Source organism: Oncorhynchus mykiss, chromosome 9, assembly GCF_013265735.2.
Source record: "Oncorhynchus mykiss isolate Arlee chromosome 9, USDA_OmykA_1.1, whole genome shotgun sequence".
NCBI classification, from domain to species: domain Eukaryota; kingdom Metazoa; phylum Chordata; class Actinopteri; order Salmoniformes; family Salmonidae; genus Oncorhynchus; species Oncorhynchus mykiss.
In genome coordinates this window covers 39,981,793-39,998,668 of record NC_048573.1, presented here as the reverse complement: position 1 = coordinate 39,998,668, position 16,876 = coordinate 39,981,793, and the positions used below count along the sequence as shown (strand labels likewise).

The 16,876-nt window shown below is 43.1% G+C and overlaps 1 protein-coding gene across 1 annotated transcript in view; it reads left to right on the top strand.

The window, feature by feature from the left end:
- The first annotated feature begins 1,684 nt into the window (after positions 1 to 1,684).
- LOC110531168 (piezo-type mechanosensitive ion channel component 2) overlaps positions 1,685 to 16,876 on the top strand; it is a 34,414-nt gene continuing 19,222 nt past the window's right edge. Inside the window, exons 1-15 of the mRNA XM_036986942.1 lie at positions 1,685 to 1,748; positions 7,313 to 7,414; positions 7,660 to 7,705; positions 7,801 to 7,960; positions 8,254 to 8,467; positions 8,659 to 8,872; positions 9,454 to 9,622; positions 9,855 to 9,947; positions 10,053 to 10,106; positions 11,343 to 11,507; positions 11,700 to 12,078; positions 12,292 to 12,473; positions 13,820 to 13,968; positions 14,462 to 14,629; positions 15,037 to 15,078. Of these exons, the coding sequence (XP_036842837.1) occupies positions 1,685 to 1,748; positions 7,313 to 7,414; positions 7,660 to 7,705; positions 7,801 to 7,960; positions 8,254 to 8,467; positions 8,659 to 8,872; positions 9,454 to 9,622; positions 9,855 to 9,947; positions 10,053 to 10,106; positions 11,343 to 11,507; positions 11,700 to 12,078; positions 12,292 to 12,473; positions 13,820 to 13,968; positions 14,462 to 14,629; positions 15,037 to 15,078 (2,201 nt within the window). The remainder of the gene's footprint in view (positions 1,749 to 7,312; positions 7,415 to 7,659; positions 7,706 to 7,800; positions 7,961 to 8,253; positions 8,468 to 8,658; positions 8,873 to 9,453; positions 9,623 to 9,854; positions 9,948 to 10,052; positions 10,107 to 11,342; positions 11,508 to 11,699; positions 12,079 to 12,291; positions 12,474 to 13,819; positions 13,969 to 14,461; positions 14,630 to 15,036; positions 15,079 to 16,876) is intronic.

The following is a 16,876-nucleotide window of genomic DNA, read 5'->3' as shown; positions in this document are numbered from 1 at the left end:
ACATACTTTTTCCAACCTACACTGTGAATGTTTAAATTATTTATTCAATGTGGACAAGAAAAATACAATAATTTGTGTGTTATTAGTTTAAGCACACTATGTTTGTCTATTGTTGTGACTTAGATGAAGAACAGATCAAATTTGATGACCCATTTATACAGAAATCCAGGTAATTCCAAAGGGTTCACATACTTTTTCTTGCCACTGTAATATTCAATAAATATAGTACCTAAATTCCGATTTGGACCAAACTTTTTTCTAACAATGAGTTAGACATGAGGAATCGAAAAACATTGTCAAAAACCACACCCACACACCATGCCAGTCCCACACCAACAATGAGCATATAGTATGCAGAGGGGCGGCAGGTAGCCTAGTGGGTAGAATGTTAGGTCAGCAACCGAAAGGTTGCTAGATCAAATCCCCGAGCTGACAAGGTAAACAATCTGTCGTTCTGCTCCTGAACAAGGCGGTTAAACCCACTGTTTCCAGGCTGTCATTTTAAATAACAATTTGTTCTTATCTGACTTGCCTAGTTAAATATATTTTCTCTATGTTCTCTATGTATGACAAGTATTACGAAGAGGCTCAGAGAATTGTTTCGTCATCATATGTAATCTATTCTGTAAAAATGAATTTGGTGACGTTTTTTCCACAAAGCTTAGAGAAGTTATTAATTGAAGTTGTTAGGTTTACGTCCCATCCTCGAGCCTGATATTAACAGGTTCTGACCACTAGATGGTACTGTTCCATGTGATTTTCCTTATCCCTGAACTCCAGACAATGGTACCAAATGTATCTGATTATTTGAAGGTGCAAGGTGCAAGTTAATTCAGTTGAATGACTTGATTAAACGTCTCCCTTAAAAAAACAATGTTTATCTAGATGTGTAGCCTCGTTTCCTGTGTTCCCTCCCACTCCTGCCCGACAGACAATGTGCTGTGTTCACCATACTCATCTGCTGCAGTCACTGGCTCTTAATAGCCTCACAGCCATGAATATTAGATAAACTTTCCCTCGCCAGCAGAAAATGATGATGAGCTGTGATAAAATACACAGGCCGGCCAAGTGCTGAAAAAAACAACCTATAAAAAAACACATCAATGTCCTATATTTTGAGGGTCCATGTTGTTGAACTTGGTCTCTGTATTAGTAACTGACAATACAAACAAATGGCCACAAAGTGAAAAAATTGTCTAGCCACCGGCGTGACTAAGTGTGTTTTTGCTCTGCCTAATGACACTGCGGACTCCAAGGCTCTTGGACAACTTCATCGTCAGTCATCTATTGAGATTCCTATGGGAGCCTCCCTCCTTATCGAGGTAATAATTCTGCAGCTGGGACACAGGCCATTACTAAAGCGGGGTGGGGAGTAGGCGGGGGGGGGGGACGGGGGGGACAGGGGGATAAGAGAGCAAAAGATAAATTAGATAGAGAGGGAGTCACACACATCTGCATCCTAAACCAAGGAACACCATTTGGTTTTCGCTCCTCTTGTCTTGGAACTCTTTCCTTTTGACTTAACCTCTAATTCAGGACCATTCAGGGTCATTCTTTTGGTGTATCACTGTGCCTGGTCTAGAGAGATGGATGTATGAGCGGATGGAAGTTACCTGCAACCACAAGCAGCCCAGAGAGTAGACTGTCTTCAGAGTGCTGGGTGTCTCTCACACGCTGAGGAGACATGGCGGGGGATATTGTGGTGGGGATTCTCTATAACTTAGTATTACCTCTTCTTCTGCTTGCAGGTAAGTTTACCTTTATTTTACTTTGTATTCTTATGGGGCTGGAAAAATGTACAGTAACAATTCAAGTGTCAGTCCCCAATGCAGAAGGACTGTGGATGTGTTAGTTATTGAGGTAATAGTAGTGACTTTTACAGTTACATTGAGAGATTCTGCCTTTTTAAAGTGATCTAATAATATTGCTACAAGCACCATTTTGGATGCTTTCTGGAATTTTTTTTTATTTTTTTTTGAGACATGTTGTTTGGGGGAATATGCAGATTAATCAATTATGTCTTGTTTCCCCTGATGGTAATTCTTTGACTGGACACAGAAATATTGTATATTGTGATCATGCAGTAAGTGAGTAACTTGTGCTGTAAAACTGTAATGGGGAATACAATGTTTAAGTTGTTGAATAGTATGTTTATTGTATTGTAAAATGTAAGAGATATTTTACATGTTAAGGTGTCATTACATTCAGTAAGTATTCAAATTTTCTAGTTCAGAATTAAGTAAAGAAAATCAAGATTTCAAGTAAATTCAATAAGAAAAAAATACAATTAATCGTTCAATTATGCTTTCCTTCATTTGAGTGTTTTGTGTTGGTAAAAGATTGAGAAAGTTAAAACCATGACCCGTGATTTTGTTGTCAGTTTCATTGCCATTGTTGGTCCAAGAAGCCACACTGTTTTTTTTTTTTTAGCTGCTAACTTGTTTACTGTGTGATGGAGTTTTGTTCAGTCCAACACTAATGCATTTTGAATTAGCAGGTGCAATGGATCACAGTATTTTATTACCAACGCCTTTTCTCTTTGATGGATAATACTGTAGGCTATTTGTTTCTAGCAGGTCTTCTTCATCTGTTTTTATTTGGATTTTCAGTAGGACAGACTCAACATAATGAAAAATCTCATAAAATACAGCACAAAGGACAAGAAATGAAAATCATACCTCGATATTATATTCAGATTAACATCAATGTAAAATCATTGTTTTCTCTCCGTAGCGTCATCATTCCGGTACAATGGTCTGTCTGTGGTGTATTTCCTTTTCTTTCTCACCCTTCCCCTGCTGCCAAACCCCTCTCTCACCACCATGAAAGGTAAGACTTCAGAGGAACACCACTGGCTTGGAAATGGCACCCCTACAGTAGTAGACAATAAAGAATAGGGTGGATTTTATTCTAAGCTACAAGGCCCTCTCTGTTTGAATGTTTGCTAATAAACACGGCCCCTGTGTTTTTTCAAAATAGTGTTAATCAAAGCCATGACATTTAATGCTGATGATGTTTGATTTCAGCCATGGAATGTGGGAACTGACGACCACTGATGGTGTGTGTGTGTGTGTGTGTGTGCGCGTGTGATCCATCAACTCATTTTGATCAACATACAACATGTCCATTCTATTTTAGATTGATCAATAAGGTTGCTGAATTAAAGGATTGGTCATGTACTTTGTAAAGGGATGTGGCCTGTATGGTCTTATCTATTATGTATAACCTAGTAATTATATAGTCGAATTAAAAGTTGTGGTGTCAGCTCTTGTAAAATGGTTTTCTTGCATGCTGGACTTTTCTCTTCAATTCCTCGTAGAACCTTATCCATCTCTTCGTCTCGCTAATATGATATCACCCCTGGCTTGAGTGGCCGGGGGATGGTGCAGAGATGATTAAACACATCATGCTGAAGCAGAATTGACCGGCCTTTACTTGGGAGGGCAGAAATGAAGAAAAGCTTTTTAGTAAAAAACATGGCATCAGAAAGAATTCAGACTCCTTCCCTTTTTCCACATTTTGTTACATTACAGCCTTGTTTTAAAATTAATTCAATTTAAAAAATGCCCTCATCAATCTACACACAAAACCCCATAATTACAAAGCATTAACAGGGTTTAAGACATTTTTGCAAATGTGTTATAAGTAAAAAACAGAAATACCTTATTTACAGAAGTATTCAGACCTTTTGCTATGAGACTCGAAATTGAGCTCAGGTGCATCCTGTTTCCATTGATCATCCTTGAGATGTTTCTACAACTTGATTGGAGTCCACCTGTGGTAAATTCAATCGATTGGACATATATTTGGAAAGGCACACATCTGCCTATATATGGTCCCACAGTTGACAGTGCATGTCAGAGCAAACACCAAGCCATGAGGACGAAGGAATTGTCTGTAGAGCTCCGTGACAGGATTGTGTCGAGGCACAGATCTTGGTAAGGGTACCAAAAAATGTCTGCAACATTGAAGGTCCCCAAGAACACAGTGGCATCCATCATTCTTAAATGGAATAAGTTGGAACCACCAAGACTCTTCCTAGAGCTGGCTGAGTCTTATCAGGAAAACTGACCAATCGGAGAAGGGCCTTCGTCAGGGAGGTGACCAAGAACCCGATGGTCACTCTGACAGAGCTCAAGAGTTCCTCTGTGGAGATGAGAGAACCTTCCAGAAGGACAAACATCTCTGCAGCACTCCACCAATCAGGCCTTTATGGTAGAGTGGCCAGACGGAAGCTACTCCTCAGTAAAAGGCACATAAAGGACTGTCAGACCATGAGAAAAAGATCCTCCAATATTGAACTATTTGGCCTGAATGCCAAGCGTCACGTTTGTAGGAAACCTGTAACCATCCCTACCATCCATGGTGGTGGCAGCATCATGCTGTGGAGATGTTTTTCAGCGGCAGGGACTGGGAGACTAGTCAAGATCAAGGGAAAGATGAACGGTGCAAAGTACAGAGAGATCCTTGATGAAAACATGCTTCAGAGCGCTCAGGACCTCAGACTGGGGCGAAGGTTCACCTTCCAACAGGACAAAGACCCTAAGCACACAACCAAGAAAACGCAGAAGTGGCTTTGGAACAAGTCTCTGAATGTCCGTGAGTGGCACAGCCGGAGCCCGGACTTGAACCCAATCGAACATCTCTGGATAGACCTGAAATTAACTGTGCAGCAACACTCCCCATCCAACCTGACAGAGCTTGAGAGGATCTGCAGAGAAGACTGGGAGAAACTCCCCAAATACTGAATACTTACATAAATGCATTTTCGTTTTTTAATTTAAAAAAAACTGCAATAATTTCTACAAACCTGTTTTTGTTTTGTCATTATGGGGTATTGTGTGTAGATTGATGAGGAAAAAACTCTTTCATTTTAGAATAAGGCTGTAATGTAACAAAATGTGAAAAAAGTCAAAGGGTATGAATCTTTTCTGGATGCACTGTAGAACGTTTCAAAATACAGAAAGTGTCACATGATGTGTTTTGTATCATATGATGCAAAACACCAGTGATGGAAATAGTACTCATTGTCATACTTGAGTAAAAGTTAAAAAGTTATGTTATATTATGTTATATATGCTATATCAAATTCATTACATTATGCAAACCAGAGGGCATGATTTTCTTGTTTTTAAAATGTACGGACAGACAGAGGCCCACTTCAACACTCAGACGTCATTTACCAAAGCAGTAGTTGTGTTTAGTGAGTCTGACAGACCGGAGGCAGTTGGGATGACAGCAGGTTATATGGATAGGTGTGGGAGTTAGGCCATTTTGCTGTCCTGCCTGAGCATGCGAAACCTAACTATTATTTTGTACATATTTTCTTTAGGAATGTAGTGCAGTAAAAGTAAAAGTTGCAAATACAAATAGTAAAGTAAAGTACCACAAAAAACGATATAGTTACTTTACACCACATCAAATGCATCATACTGTGTCACTTTCTGTATTTTTGTTAAAGTTCCATTGGCTATCTTGAAAACTTGATTGCTGACAGGCAAACCTTTTTTGAGATTATATCGACAGTGAACTAATGGAATACCAAAATATAGTTTTGAGTGGGATTTTCCTTTAAATACAAGTGTTTTCTTTTTGATTAAGTTTGTTCTGATGTTCAGGCGAATCCAGTTCCATGTTGGCTACTTTAGTAGACTCTTGATCACAGAAACTGCTTGTAAGGCACAAAGGGCTCTATTTTCAGGAGGCGCAAGTGTCAAACGCTGGTTAGTTTGCAGTTTCGTCGTGTAAAAACTGGCGCACTTGCATTTTCCACTTCTTATGCCAGGCTCGGCAATTTACCTGTCTAACATTAGCCACTTGCGCTGGGGTGGCAATATTTGAGGTGTGTCCTGAAAAACAACCGCAAACGTGGCATTTTCCTGCAGCGCCAAAGGGACGTTTTAAAACCAACCAAAGCAGGTCTTAACAGTAACGCAGTTGCTCATGTGATAGATTTTGAGAGTAGAAGCGCAGCCGTGATGCACAGTGCGCTTGGAATGAGAGGTGTACCTTTTGCACCGTGAATCTGGTATTAAGCAACATTAAAAAAAACTTTTGCATTTCCCCATTTAATTTAATTAGATATAAAAACCAAACATTAATCAAAGCTGGTTAACAACTTGGCATAGGGGCGTCTTTTTTTTACCCTGGCCATGCATTAGTCAAGTAGCCTATAAATAAAGGGGTTTTAAATGGTCTACTGAGGGTGCCTTGTCCTCGTGCTTTTTATGCTTCACAATTCACATAACTGCATAGTTAATTTCGCTGGTTCAATTAGACAATCCATCCCCATTTTCAAAAAGCACCACTCGTCCGATTATCAAAGACACGCTCCTGCAAACTACTCAGTATAATGCCATATCAACAGCGGATTTTTTTTTTAATGTGCCTCGCACATAGGCAGTGAATGATACAATTGACAGGAGCCTAGTATTTTGTATAGACATGCGTGTGCACACACTGCCATGGAACAATAGATGCAATTAATGATATCACGCTTCTGGCCGCATTCTATATAGAACTATTTCTGTTGTTCTAAAAAAAGAGAGCTTGTTTTTCGTTTCATTTGATTAAAAACCAAGCATAAGCCTCTCCCCTCAATTAAGGCGTTTTTTTTTTACCAGCTCAACGCATTCGCCAAATAGCAGCCTATCAATAAATGGTTTGTCTCATGAGACTGCTTTGAAATAAATATTAATCACCAAAGCTTTATTAAAATATCAAGTTTGGGAGCAGAAAAACAGTGAGTGGACATCCCCCTTTTTAATCATAATTTTTTTGAACGTGCGTAAAACCCCCTCCATTTATCCATATGCCCATCATGAAATGATGGGATGAGGGATGAAATGTTGCCGGTGACCCTCATATTTAGAAGCAAAAGTAAGGAGCCTTGTCTTGTGCGAGCCAGAGTCATATTTAGAAACATTTATGTTATTTTCCTGCAACATTAGTTTGTTTCCCATTTAATTTGATTAAAAACCTAAATATAATATATATTTCCATATTGAAGCCATGCACAGCTCACTCTCTAAGTATAGAGACAAATGGGATCTGCATTGCAGCAGTAGACTCCACCACTATCCTCAGCCATTAAGATAGGGGGAAAATGGAGTAGAAAAAGGCCATAAAAAGTAACAGCCTAATTACATGTAGTGGTCCCCATATGGATGATAACAGTCTGATCTGAATGCTTTGTATGTGTCTTTGACGTGTTGAAAGGAAGAAATATGTTTTGTTTCTCAACAAAAAAAAAAGGAAAATATATTATTTTCGACCTCTGTTAATCTGTGTCTCTGGTCTTGTATTTCTAAAGGAAAAACAGGGAAGTTCCTGCTGCTCATCTGTTCTACCAGCGTGACGTTTCTGGCTCTCCAGTGTTTCATGCAGATCACTTTTGCCTACGTACCTCAGAATGGTAAGATAACACCAGCCTCTATCAGCTCACGAAGCCACTAACAACAGACTACTCAGAGATGCTGCGGAACACCGCCCAAAATAGAGGCCGAAGAAGTTTGTTTAAGCATTTCAATACACGGAGAGTATGATGAACGTCTGACTTACTCATTCAATGAACATTTGATGAGGGTGGATGTTGCTTTGGCATTTTGCTGAACCGACTAAACTTGATCTTCTGTCTGAAATATTTCTGTTGTTCAACAGAGAACGAATATTGGGAAAATGTTCTCTACCATTTGGGCATTGTACGGTAGGGCCACATTTTGTTGACTTTTTTAAAGCAGACTTTGGTGGTGTTTCTAATGCAGGTGTTGTTCATCAGATTGTCTTGTGTTCTGTCCCCAGGTTCAGTTTGGTGGATGCAGGGAACACTTTGCGTCTCTTAGCCCCTGATCTGGGGCTCTTCCTGTCTGGGCTCTTCATACTCTGCCTGGTCAGGAAGCTGCTGTGCCCCGCGCCACAACTTAATGTCCACGAGAACTGCATCAAACCTTCTGACCCTGAGGTATCCACATGGCCAATTTCATCTGCCACTTTTGTTCAATTCACAGCATAGTTTTACCATGATTGTTTTACCTGAGAGCTTTAGAAAAGTACATCATACATGGTGATATGTTGTAAAGGATTTCAAGAATGTGAAGGTAGGGTGCCTCACCTTCTCACGCAGTATGTCAGCACCTCTACTCTAGTGGTTTGAGCATGGTCCTCCTTCAGCTTAAATCTGTTAGAAAGTCAAATAGTGTTATGAAACAACACCAACTTCTTGTCCACCAAACTTGTGCTCTTTTGACAAAGCAGGATGTGGAGATGTCCGACTCAGAGTCTGAAGTCGAAAGTGATGTCACAGATGGCTCGTCCTGTGACAGCTCAGATGAAATCACAGCGGCGCCGGTAACCCCTCCTCAGTTTGTCCAGAAGTTTATTGCATTTGCCCTTGGACTGCGCCTCTTGCTGTCCGCCATCATGAACACAGCAGGGAAAGTAGTGGTCACCATACTACTGGGGCTGGCAGGTACATCTCAAAGGGCTGCCACTTTGGACTCTCATGTACTTGTCTTGCATGCCAGACTTAAAGTCTTGCATTGGCTCAGCATTCTCTGCTGTCCAACTCAGCCAAAATAAGACACATTTACTATCTGCTCCCGCACGGTACTATAATCTTCTCTTTTCTCCCCTTGACTGGTCCTCTTTCCCCTGTACCAGGCATCGCCCTACCCTCCCTGACTTCGGCAGTGTATTTCGGGACATTCCTGGGCCTGGTGTGGTGGTGGGTGTTTCTCCGCTCCCTCAGCCTGCTGTTTTTCAGTACCCTCTGCGTGATGATGGCTATATTCAGCGCTGGTCACCTGCTGTGCCTCTACCTGTACCAGCTTCCCCTGGCCCAACAGATCGTACCCCCACAGGACATCTACGCCAGGTAGGGTCACGGGACCAGGATGTAGCAACGCTGGACACTGGCTGGATGCTGACTGTGCAGATACACACTGTCCTTTTAACCATATTGGTTTGCTGGCTGAAAAACAGATTGTATTTATTCACACTTGTCGAAATAACAAATAATTACACACTCTATTACACTGGACACAGGCATATACAAATTATTGTTAATTAAATGTCATAAACTAATACATGCCCGTCTTCCAATTTCAGTATATACTTGATCTATCTACTGTAAATGTTGTTTGTATACCAATCTGGTCTATCCAGAACTAAAGTCTTGCGTAATTAGTCAGATGCTCGATTAAGTTCTGAGTCTATATGTAGTAAGAGAAGAGATCGGAACCGGAACAAAGAGCAAACGAGTCTATGGGCCAAATGTCCACTCCCCTTCCAAAATTTGAAAGATCCTAACGCCTGGGAAATCGTGATTTGTCCGAAGCACCGGAACTAATACCGCTCGTTATCTCACGCATTCCGTTGTATCGTGAGAGATCTACGGTCCCATTTTTGTTTACGTGGTCTGTCCCAAGAGATTAATCGCCCTCTGGTTTTGTTCAGGCTGTTTGGTATGACAGCGTTCATCCGGACCAATGAGACTGAGCCATACAGTCTGGGTCTGCAGGCAGATGTCAGCTGGCCTGTCTTCATCAACCCCATGGTGCTGCTGCTCCTCTATTACACAATGGTGGCTTTGCTGCACAAGTGGGTCTACATCCCCGAAGAAGAGGTACTTTACCTAGACTGAGACTCTAATGCAACTAAGACCTTCATAGTGAATAGCTGCATCTGAAGTTGAACCCTATTCCCTATATAGTGCACTACTGTAAATGGGGCAGGGCTCTATATAGTGAATAGGGTGCCATGTCAGACGCTGTCAATGTCTTGTGGATTAAATCAAACTTTGCTGGTTTATCCTTTGTTGGAAGTGCTAAGTGTGTCAGCCTGTGTATTTCTGCTAGGATACTCTGGTGAAGTCTGAGAGTCCAGTAGAAATCCCAGAGGATCCCCCCAGCTTCTCCAAGATCTTATTCATCTCAGGAGACAGACTGGAGGTCTTGAAATCTACTACAGTTCTATTTTTCTTCTACATTCTCCTGTAGTTTTACCATCATGATTTTCTACAGATTTCTGGAACAATTGTGTTTTTTATTTTGCAGCTACTGACCAGTACGGATGAGGAAACTTACATGCCAGATGAGGAGGTGCAGGAGGTACATTCTGCTCTCCCAATGTGTTGTCATAACTACCTTAACGGGACGTTACATGTCTGGTTAGACACCGTACATTCGGTGCGCATCACTTTTCTTCAAAGCCAAAATTCCTAAGCACACTGTTTTTCCTCTGCAGCCAATGGTCTTACTGATGAGCAGCTCATGGCATGATCTGAGAGGTCAGGAGATGGGGTTACTGCTGGGAGGGCCAGGGGCAGGGTATGCAAACTGCTACCCTCCACCACAATATGAAGGAATAGACTTGTCACCCTCACAAGGTATGTACCTGCCAGCCTTGCCAATGTCCAAGTCAAATCTACTCCAGGGTCCATTATTTGGTAGAATTACCACAATGTTCGGTTATAGACGAAAGGTTGGACTTATGGGAAGTCATTTTTTTTATCCACCTGGATATTTTGATCTTACCCAGTCATGAATATATGGTAGGAATTTAATATTGAATACATTTTCATCACTAGTGTAGAAACTGATACAACATATCCTTAAAATATGACAATTATATGGTATAACAACTCCATCTTCTGCTGTTTTCCTCTCTCAGAGTCGGAGGAGGTTGAAGAGAAGGAGAGGAGGAGTGATGTGTCTATGAGGGAGGGGAGGAGTGAGGTGTCTATGAGGGAGGGGAGGAGTGAGGTGTCTATGAGGGAGGGGAGGAGTGAGGTGTCTATGAGGGAGGGGAGGAGTGAGGTGTCTATGAGGGAGGGGAGGAGTGAGGTGTCTATGAGGGAGGGGAAGAGTGAGGTGTCTATGAGGGAGGGGAGGAGTGAGGTGTCTATGAGGGAGGGGAGGAGTGAGGTGTCTATGAGGGAGGGGAGGAGTGAGGTGTCTATGAGGGAGGGGTGGAGTGAGGTGTCTATGGGGGAGGGGATGAGTGAGGTGTCTATGAGGGAGGGGAGGAGTGAGGTGTCTATGGGGGAGGGGATGAGTGAGGTGTCTATGAGGGAGGGGATGAGTGAGGTGTATATGAGGGAGGGGATGAGTGAGGTGTCTATGAGGGAGGGGATGAGTGAGGTGTCTATGGGGGAGGGGATGAGTGAGGTGTCTATGAGGGAGGGGATGAGTGAGGTGTCTATGGGGGAGGGGATGAGTGAGGTGTCTATGAGGGAGGGGAGGAGTGCGGTGTCTATGAGGGAGGGGAGGAGTGAGGTGTCTATGAGGGAGGGGAGGAGTGAGGTGTCTATGAGGGCGGGGGGGAGTGAGGTGTCTATGAGGGAGGGGAGGAGTGAGGTGTCTATGAGCGAGGGGATGAGTGAGGTGTCTATGAGGGAGGGGATGAGTGAGGTGTCTATGAGCGAGGAAGAGAATGGCCCCAGTGGACTGGCTGTGTTTGGCCTGTTCATCATGAAGCACAGCTACATCAGCGCACTCATCATCATGATGGTAAACCACTTCCTTTCCACGACGCTATTAAAGTTTTGGTGTAGACATTAGTCATTCAACAATTAACTCTCTGAAAACAATTCCTTTAAAAGTCTAACTGAATAGAGCTACGTTACCTTCACATTACCTTGCAATCTTTAAACATGAACATAAGATGTGTGGCATGCCTCCTGTATTCCTTCAACCACTCAGGTGTGGAGCATCACCTATAACAGCTGGCTGACGTTCGCCCTGCTGGTGTGGTCGTGTGTGATCTGGATGATGCGTGACCGTCGGCGCTACGCCATGATGAGCGCTCCCTTCCTGGCGGTGTACGGCACCTTGCTGTTGCTGCTCGCCTTCCTGAGCGGCCTGAGGCTGCGGCGGGATGAGCTGTACCCTGGCCTGCCACATGCCATGCTGGTGGACTTTGACATGGCCATCTACCCAGCACCCTGCATCCACCTGGGAGGCAAGGTGTTGTACACCTTCAGCTTTTGGCTGCTGTTCCGGCAACAACAGAAGGAGAAACAGGAAGAGCAGGATCTCAAGGAGTCTGACGAGTATCTGGAAGAAGTGAAAGTACTCCCATGTATGGACTCCTCTCTTTATATGCACCCTTTATGGCTTTACATTGATAAAGTCACGTTCTCGAATTCAGTTCCGATGCATTAGAAATGGATGTGATATTATTCCTAGGTGTTTACAACAAGCTTCACTTAACAGTGCTCTCTAACTCATATGTGTTTGAACCTTGGCCCAGGTACGGTGACATGTTCTACATTGTTCTCCTCCTCTCCCTCAGCGGAGGAAGGTGAAACCTCTCCCATAATGGAGATGCTGGGTTCAGCGGTCAAGGGAACCCTGGTGAAGTACTGGATCCTGTTCTGCTGCTCCATGTTCTTTGTGGTCAGCTTCTCCGGGAAGGTGATGGTCTACAAGATCCTCTACATCGTGCTGTTCCTCTTCTGTGTCGTCCTCTACCAGGTGGGCCTCATATATATGACTCCTAGATAGTGTTGTGGTGTACGTCAGTGGTGATGTGTACGCTGCACATGATATACAATGTACAGTACAACTTTACTGTCCATGTTCCAGGGAACAACGGATGTTACTGAACTCGGGTGGCCGGTTAGGCTCGCAGTTAAGAGCGTTGGGCCCGTAACCGAAAGGTCGAATCCCCGAGCCGACAGGTGATACATCCGCCGTTGTGCCCTTGAGCAAGGAACTTAACCCCTTAGCTCCTGTAAGTCGCTCTGGATAAAAGTGTGCGCGGTAAATCACATGGTAAATCACACATACGAGACGTCATAAACAGTCAGATGTTTTTCAGAAGGGAAGGGAGAGAGAAACAAATGTACTCTGTGAAAGATACGATTGTGTCAAACAAACAATCATAGTGGCTGTGGAATAGTTTCGTTCAAATAGCTGTATTAGTGGGTTTACCCGAAAGATTAATCCGACTCTGACTATGCAACTATCTTATCACTGACCTCACTATCGGTATGACACATTTACCGCCCGGCCTTACGGCCAAGACCTCAACAACAGCCAAAGGCTCTAAACTCTTATCAATAGAGCTTCCGTTATGAATATTGATCCGACCTCGTAAACACAGACACAAAACATTTCCGCGGCCATTTTCCTGGTTTCCCTCCCCGTCTGGTATTTCCGCTGACCTTTCAGCGCTGACCACTTACCTAATGGCCGAGCTACGACCTCACAGCACGCACACTGTCAGAAAGCCAATATGAACCTGACGTTTATCAGTGCCAGCAGCACCGCTGTTTCACACACTGTCTGACTGAGGGGAAATAAACAGCAATTGAGTAAAAGACGTAGGTGTTCTTGCGTAAACAAATGTTGAATTTGAAATGAACATTTCAAGACACTGATGATAGATGGGCTCCCGAGTGGCGCAGCGGTCTAAGGCACTGCATCTCAGTGCTTGAGGCGTCACCACAGACACCCTGGTTCGGAATCCAGCCTGTGTCACGACCGGCTGTGGTTGGGCGGCGCACAATTGTGTCGTCCGGGTTCGGCCGGTGTAGGCTGTCATTGTAAATCAGAATTTGTTCTTAACTGACTTGCCTAGCTAAATAAAAAATAGAAGATTGTGAAAAGGCAACTTGTTTTGTGGTCGCCTGTTGTCATATGAAATTTGTAACATATTGAATTATTGGTATACCAAAAATCCTGGGGAGCAATATTAACAGTAAAATACGTTATTTTATAAAGATCAACCTAACCCTCTGATTTCCCTCGATTACTAGACACATTTCATAGTGATTTGACCTGATTAGCATCATGGGATCTATGTTACCATTCCTCAGATCCGTTGTGACGTGTGGAGGCGAGTGCTGAAGTACTTCTGGGCGGTGGTGGTGGGCTACTCCATGGTGGTCCTGATTGCCATCTACATGTACCAGTTCAAGACTGTCTCTGGCCTGTTCAGACAGATCATGGGCATGTCTGAGGAAGGGTGAGTGGGCATGGTGGCACTGTGGCCAACCCTGTACATTCACAATACTGCTTATGCCTCCATATTGTTGTAGTCATCCCAAGACTTTGATGTACTACATTGTTAATTGATTGATTGATTCATTGGCGCAAAATTACTCATATCTTATACCCTATGTCTAGAATTCTCCCTGGTGGTCCATGGCTAAGGAACATTTGCGTTTCACAGTGTCTTTGCATACTCTGACTGAGTTATTCTTATACAGATGTAGTAGGATCTTCATTTTATCACTATTTTGTTGCTGCGATTTTTCCTGCACAGCAGGAAATGCAAACTTTTAGTTTTAAAAAGGATTATTTTAAGTTTGTCAGACTTGACTTTAAAGAAAAATGTATCAACCCCTGTCCACATAATCCACATAAGAATTCACATTTGCTGCTGTAGCAAACTGGCTCAAAATGAAGATCCTACATTTGTTCGCTCAGTGCTGTCCCTGTCCCGCTCTGTCCTCTAGTCTGCGTGATCTCGGGTTGGAGCAATATGATACTGTGGAGCTGTTTGCTCGGATCCTCCTCCCTGCAGCCTTCCTATTGGCCTGCATCCTGCAGCTACACTACTTCAACCAGGACTTCCTGGATCTCACCAACCTGGACAACGTACCTGTCCACCACGGACCAACCAGGTGGGACAGCTTACCTGATCGCAACCACTGGGATAATGTGCTTTATATCAGGGAGGAGGGAAATATTAGTCCATTGAAGTGTTTCTTTCGTGTCAACTGGTATTTTTAGAGACATACATTTTCTTAATAAAAAAAAATATGTACAATGGCGGTGGAGGCTGCTGAGGGGAGGACCGGTATCAAACCGCTCCAGCCATTAGCACGAGCCCGTCCTCCCCAATTAAGTCGCCACCAACCTCCTGTGCTGCAGAGAGATATTGAACATTTTGATCTGATTGGTCCCCAAAAAAATGGCGTAATACTTGCTGGGGTGTTCTTTCCTTTTTTGGGGGGGGAATGGGTCTGTCATTCTTCTCATCTCCTCTATGTTGTTGTGTCTCATCCGTTCTGTCCATCTCTTCACCCAGAGAGGAGGAGCTGAGGAACTCCGTCAATGTGATAGCTGACATGTAAGAGCCGTATTTTTGTCTCCGTGGACGGCATGCTTCACACAGTGGATTGCTCCGAGTTTGAGTCATCTTAAACAACCGCAGTTAGGCAAAAGCAAAGCAAGGAGTGTAAAAATAGGTTCCTCTCATGGTATGATAACACGTCGGCGCCGTTATACGGCGAAAGCAGCACCCTTTGAGCGTGCAGATGTATCATTTCATTCCATCCGTCCGTCATGAATTCGGAGTCATTGGATTTCTACCACTGTAAGTGCAGTGTTTAACTGGTGTTTGTTTTTCCTCAGAATGAAAGAAAACGTTGAAAAGTTACAGAAACGGTACGTTCGTCAAACACTTTCTTCCTCTACGTGGATGAAAACAGACCATGTATTGCATCATATACAGTGCCTTGCGAAAGTATTCGGCCCCCTTGAACTTTGCGACCTTTTGCCACATTTCAGGCTTCAAACATAAAGATATAAGACTGTATTTTTTTGTGAAGAATCAACAACAAGTGGGACACAATCATGAATTGGAACGACATTTATTGGATATTTCAAACTTTTTAACAAATCAAAAACTGAAAAATTGGGCGTAAAAAATTATTCAGACCCTTTACTTTCAGTGCAGCAAACTCTCTCCAGAAGTTCAGTGAGGATCTCTGAATGATCCAATGTTGACCTAAATGACTAATGATGATAAATACAATCCACCTGTGTGTAATCAAGTCTCCGTATAAATGCACCTGCACTGTGATAGTCTCAGAGGTCCGTTAAAAGCGCAGAGAGCATCATGAAGAACAAGGAACACACCAGGCAGGTCCGAGATACTGTTGTGAAGAAGTTTAAAGCCGGATTTGGATACAAAAATATTTCCCAAGCTTTAAACATCCCAAGGAGCACTGTGCAAGCGATAATATTGAAATGGAAGGAGTATCAGACCACTGCAAATCTACCATGACCTGGCCGTCCCTCTAAACTTTCAGCTCATACAAGGAGAAGACTGATCAGAGATGCAGCCAAGAGGCCCATGATCACTCTGGATGAACTGCAGAGATCTACAGCTGAGGTGGGAGACTCTGTCCATAGGACAACAATCAGTCGTATATTGCACAAATCTGGCCTTTATGGAAGAGTGGCAAGAAGAAAGCCATTTCTTAAAGATATCCATAAAAAGTGTCGTTTAAAGTTTGCCACAAGCCACCTGGGAGACACACCAAACATGTGGAAGAAGGTGCTCTGGTCAGATGAAACCAAAATGGAACTTTTTGGCAACAATGCAAAACGTTATGTTTGGCGTAAAAGCAACACAGCTCATCACCCTGAACACACCATCCCCACTGTCAAACATGGTGGTGGCAGCATCATGGTTTGGGCCTGCTTTTCTTCAGCAGGGACAGGGAAGATGGTTAAAATTGATGTGAAGATGGATGGAGCCAAATACAGGACCATTCTGGAAGAAAACCTGATGGAGTCTGCAAAAGACCTGAGACTGGGATGGAGATTTGTCTTCCAACAAGACAATGATCCAAAACATAAAGCAAAATCTACAATGGAATGGTTCAAAAATAAACATATCCAGGTGTTAGAATGGCCAAGTCAAAGTCCAGACCTGAATCCAATCGAGAATCTGTGGAAAGAACTGAAAACTGCTGTTCACAAATGCTCTCCATCCAACCTCACTGAGCTCGAGCTGTTTTGCAAGGAGGAATGGGAAAAAATGTCAGTCTCTCGATGTGCAAAACTGATAGAGACGTACCCCAAGCGACTTACAGCTGTAATCGCAGCAAAAGGTGGCGCTACAAAGTATTAACTTAAGG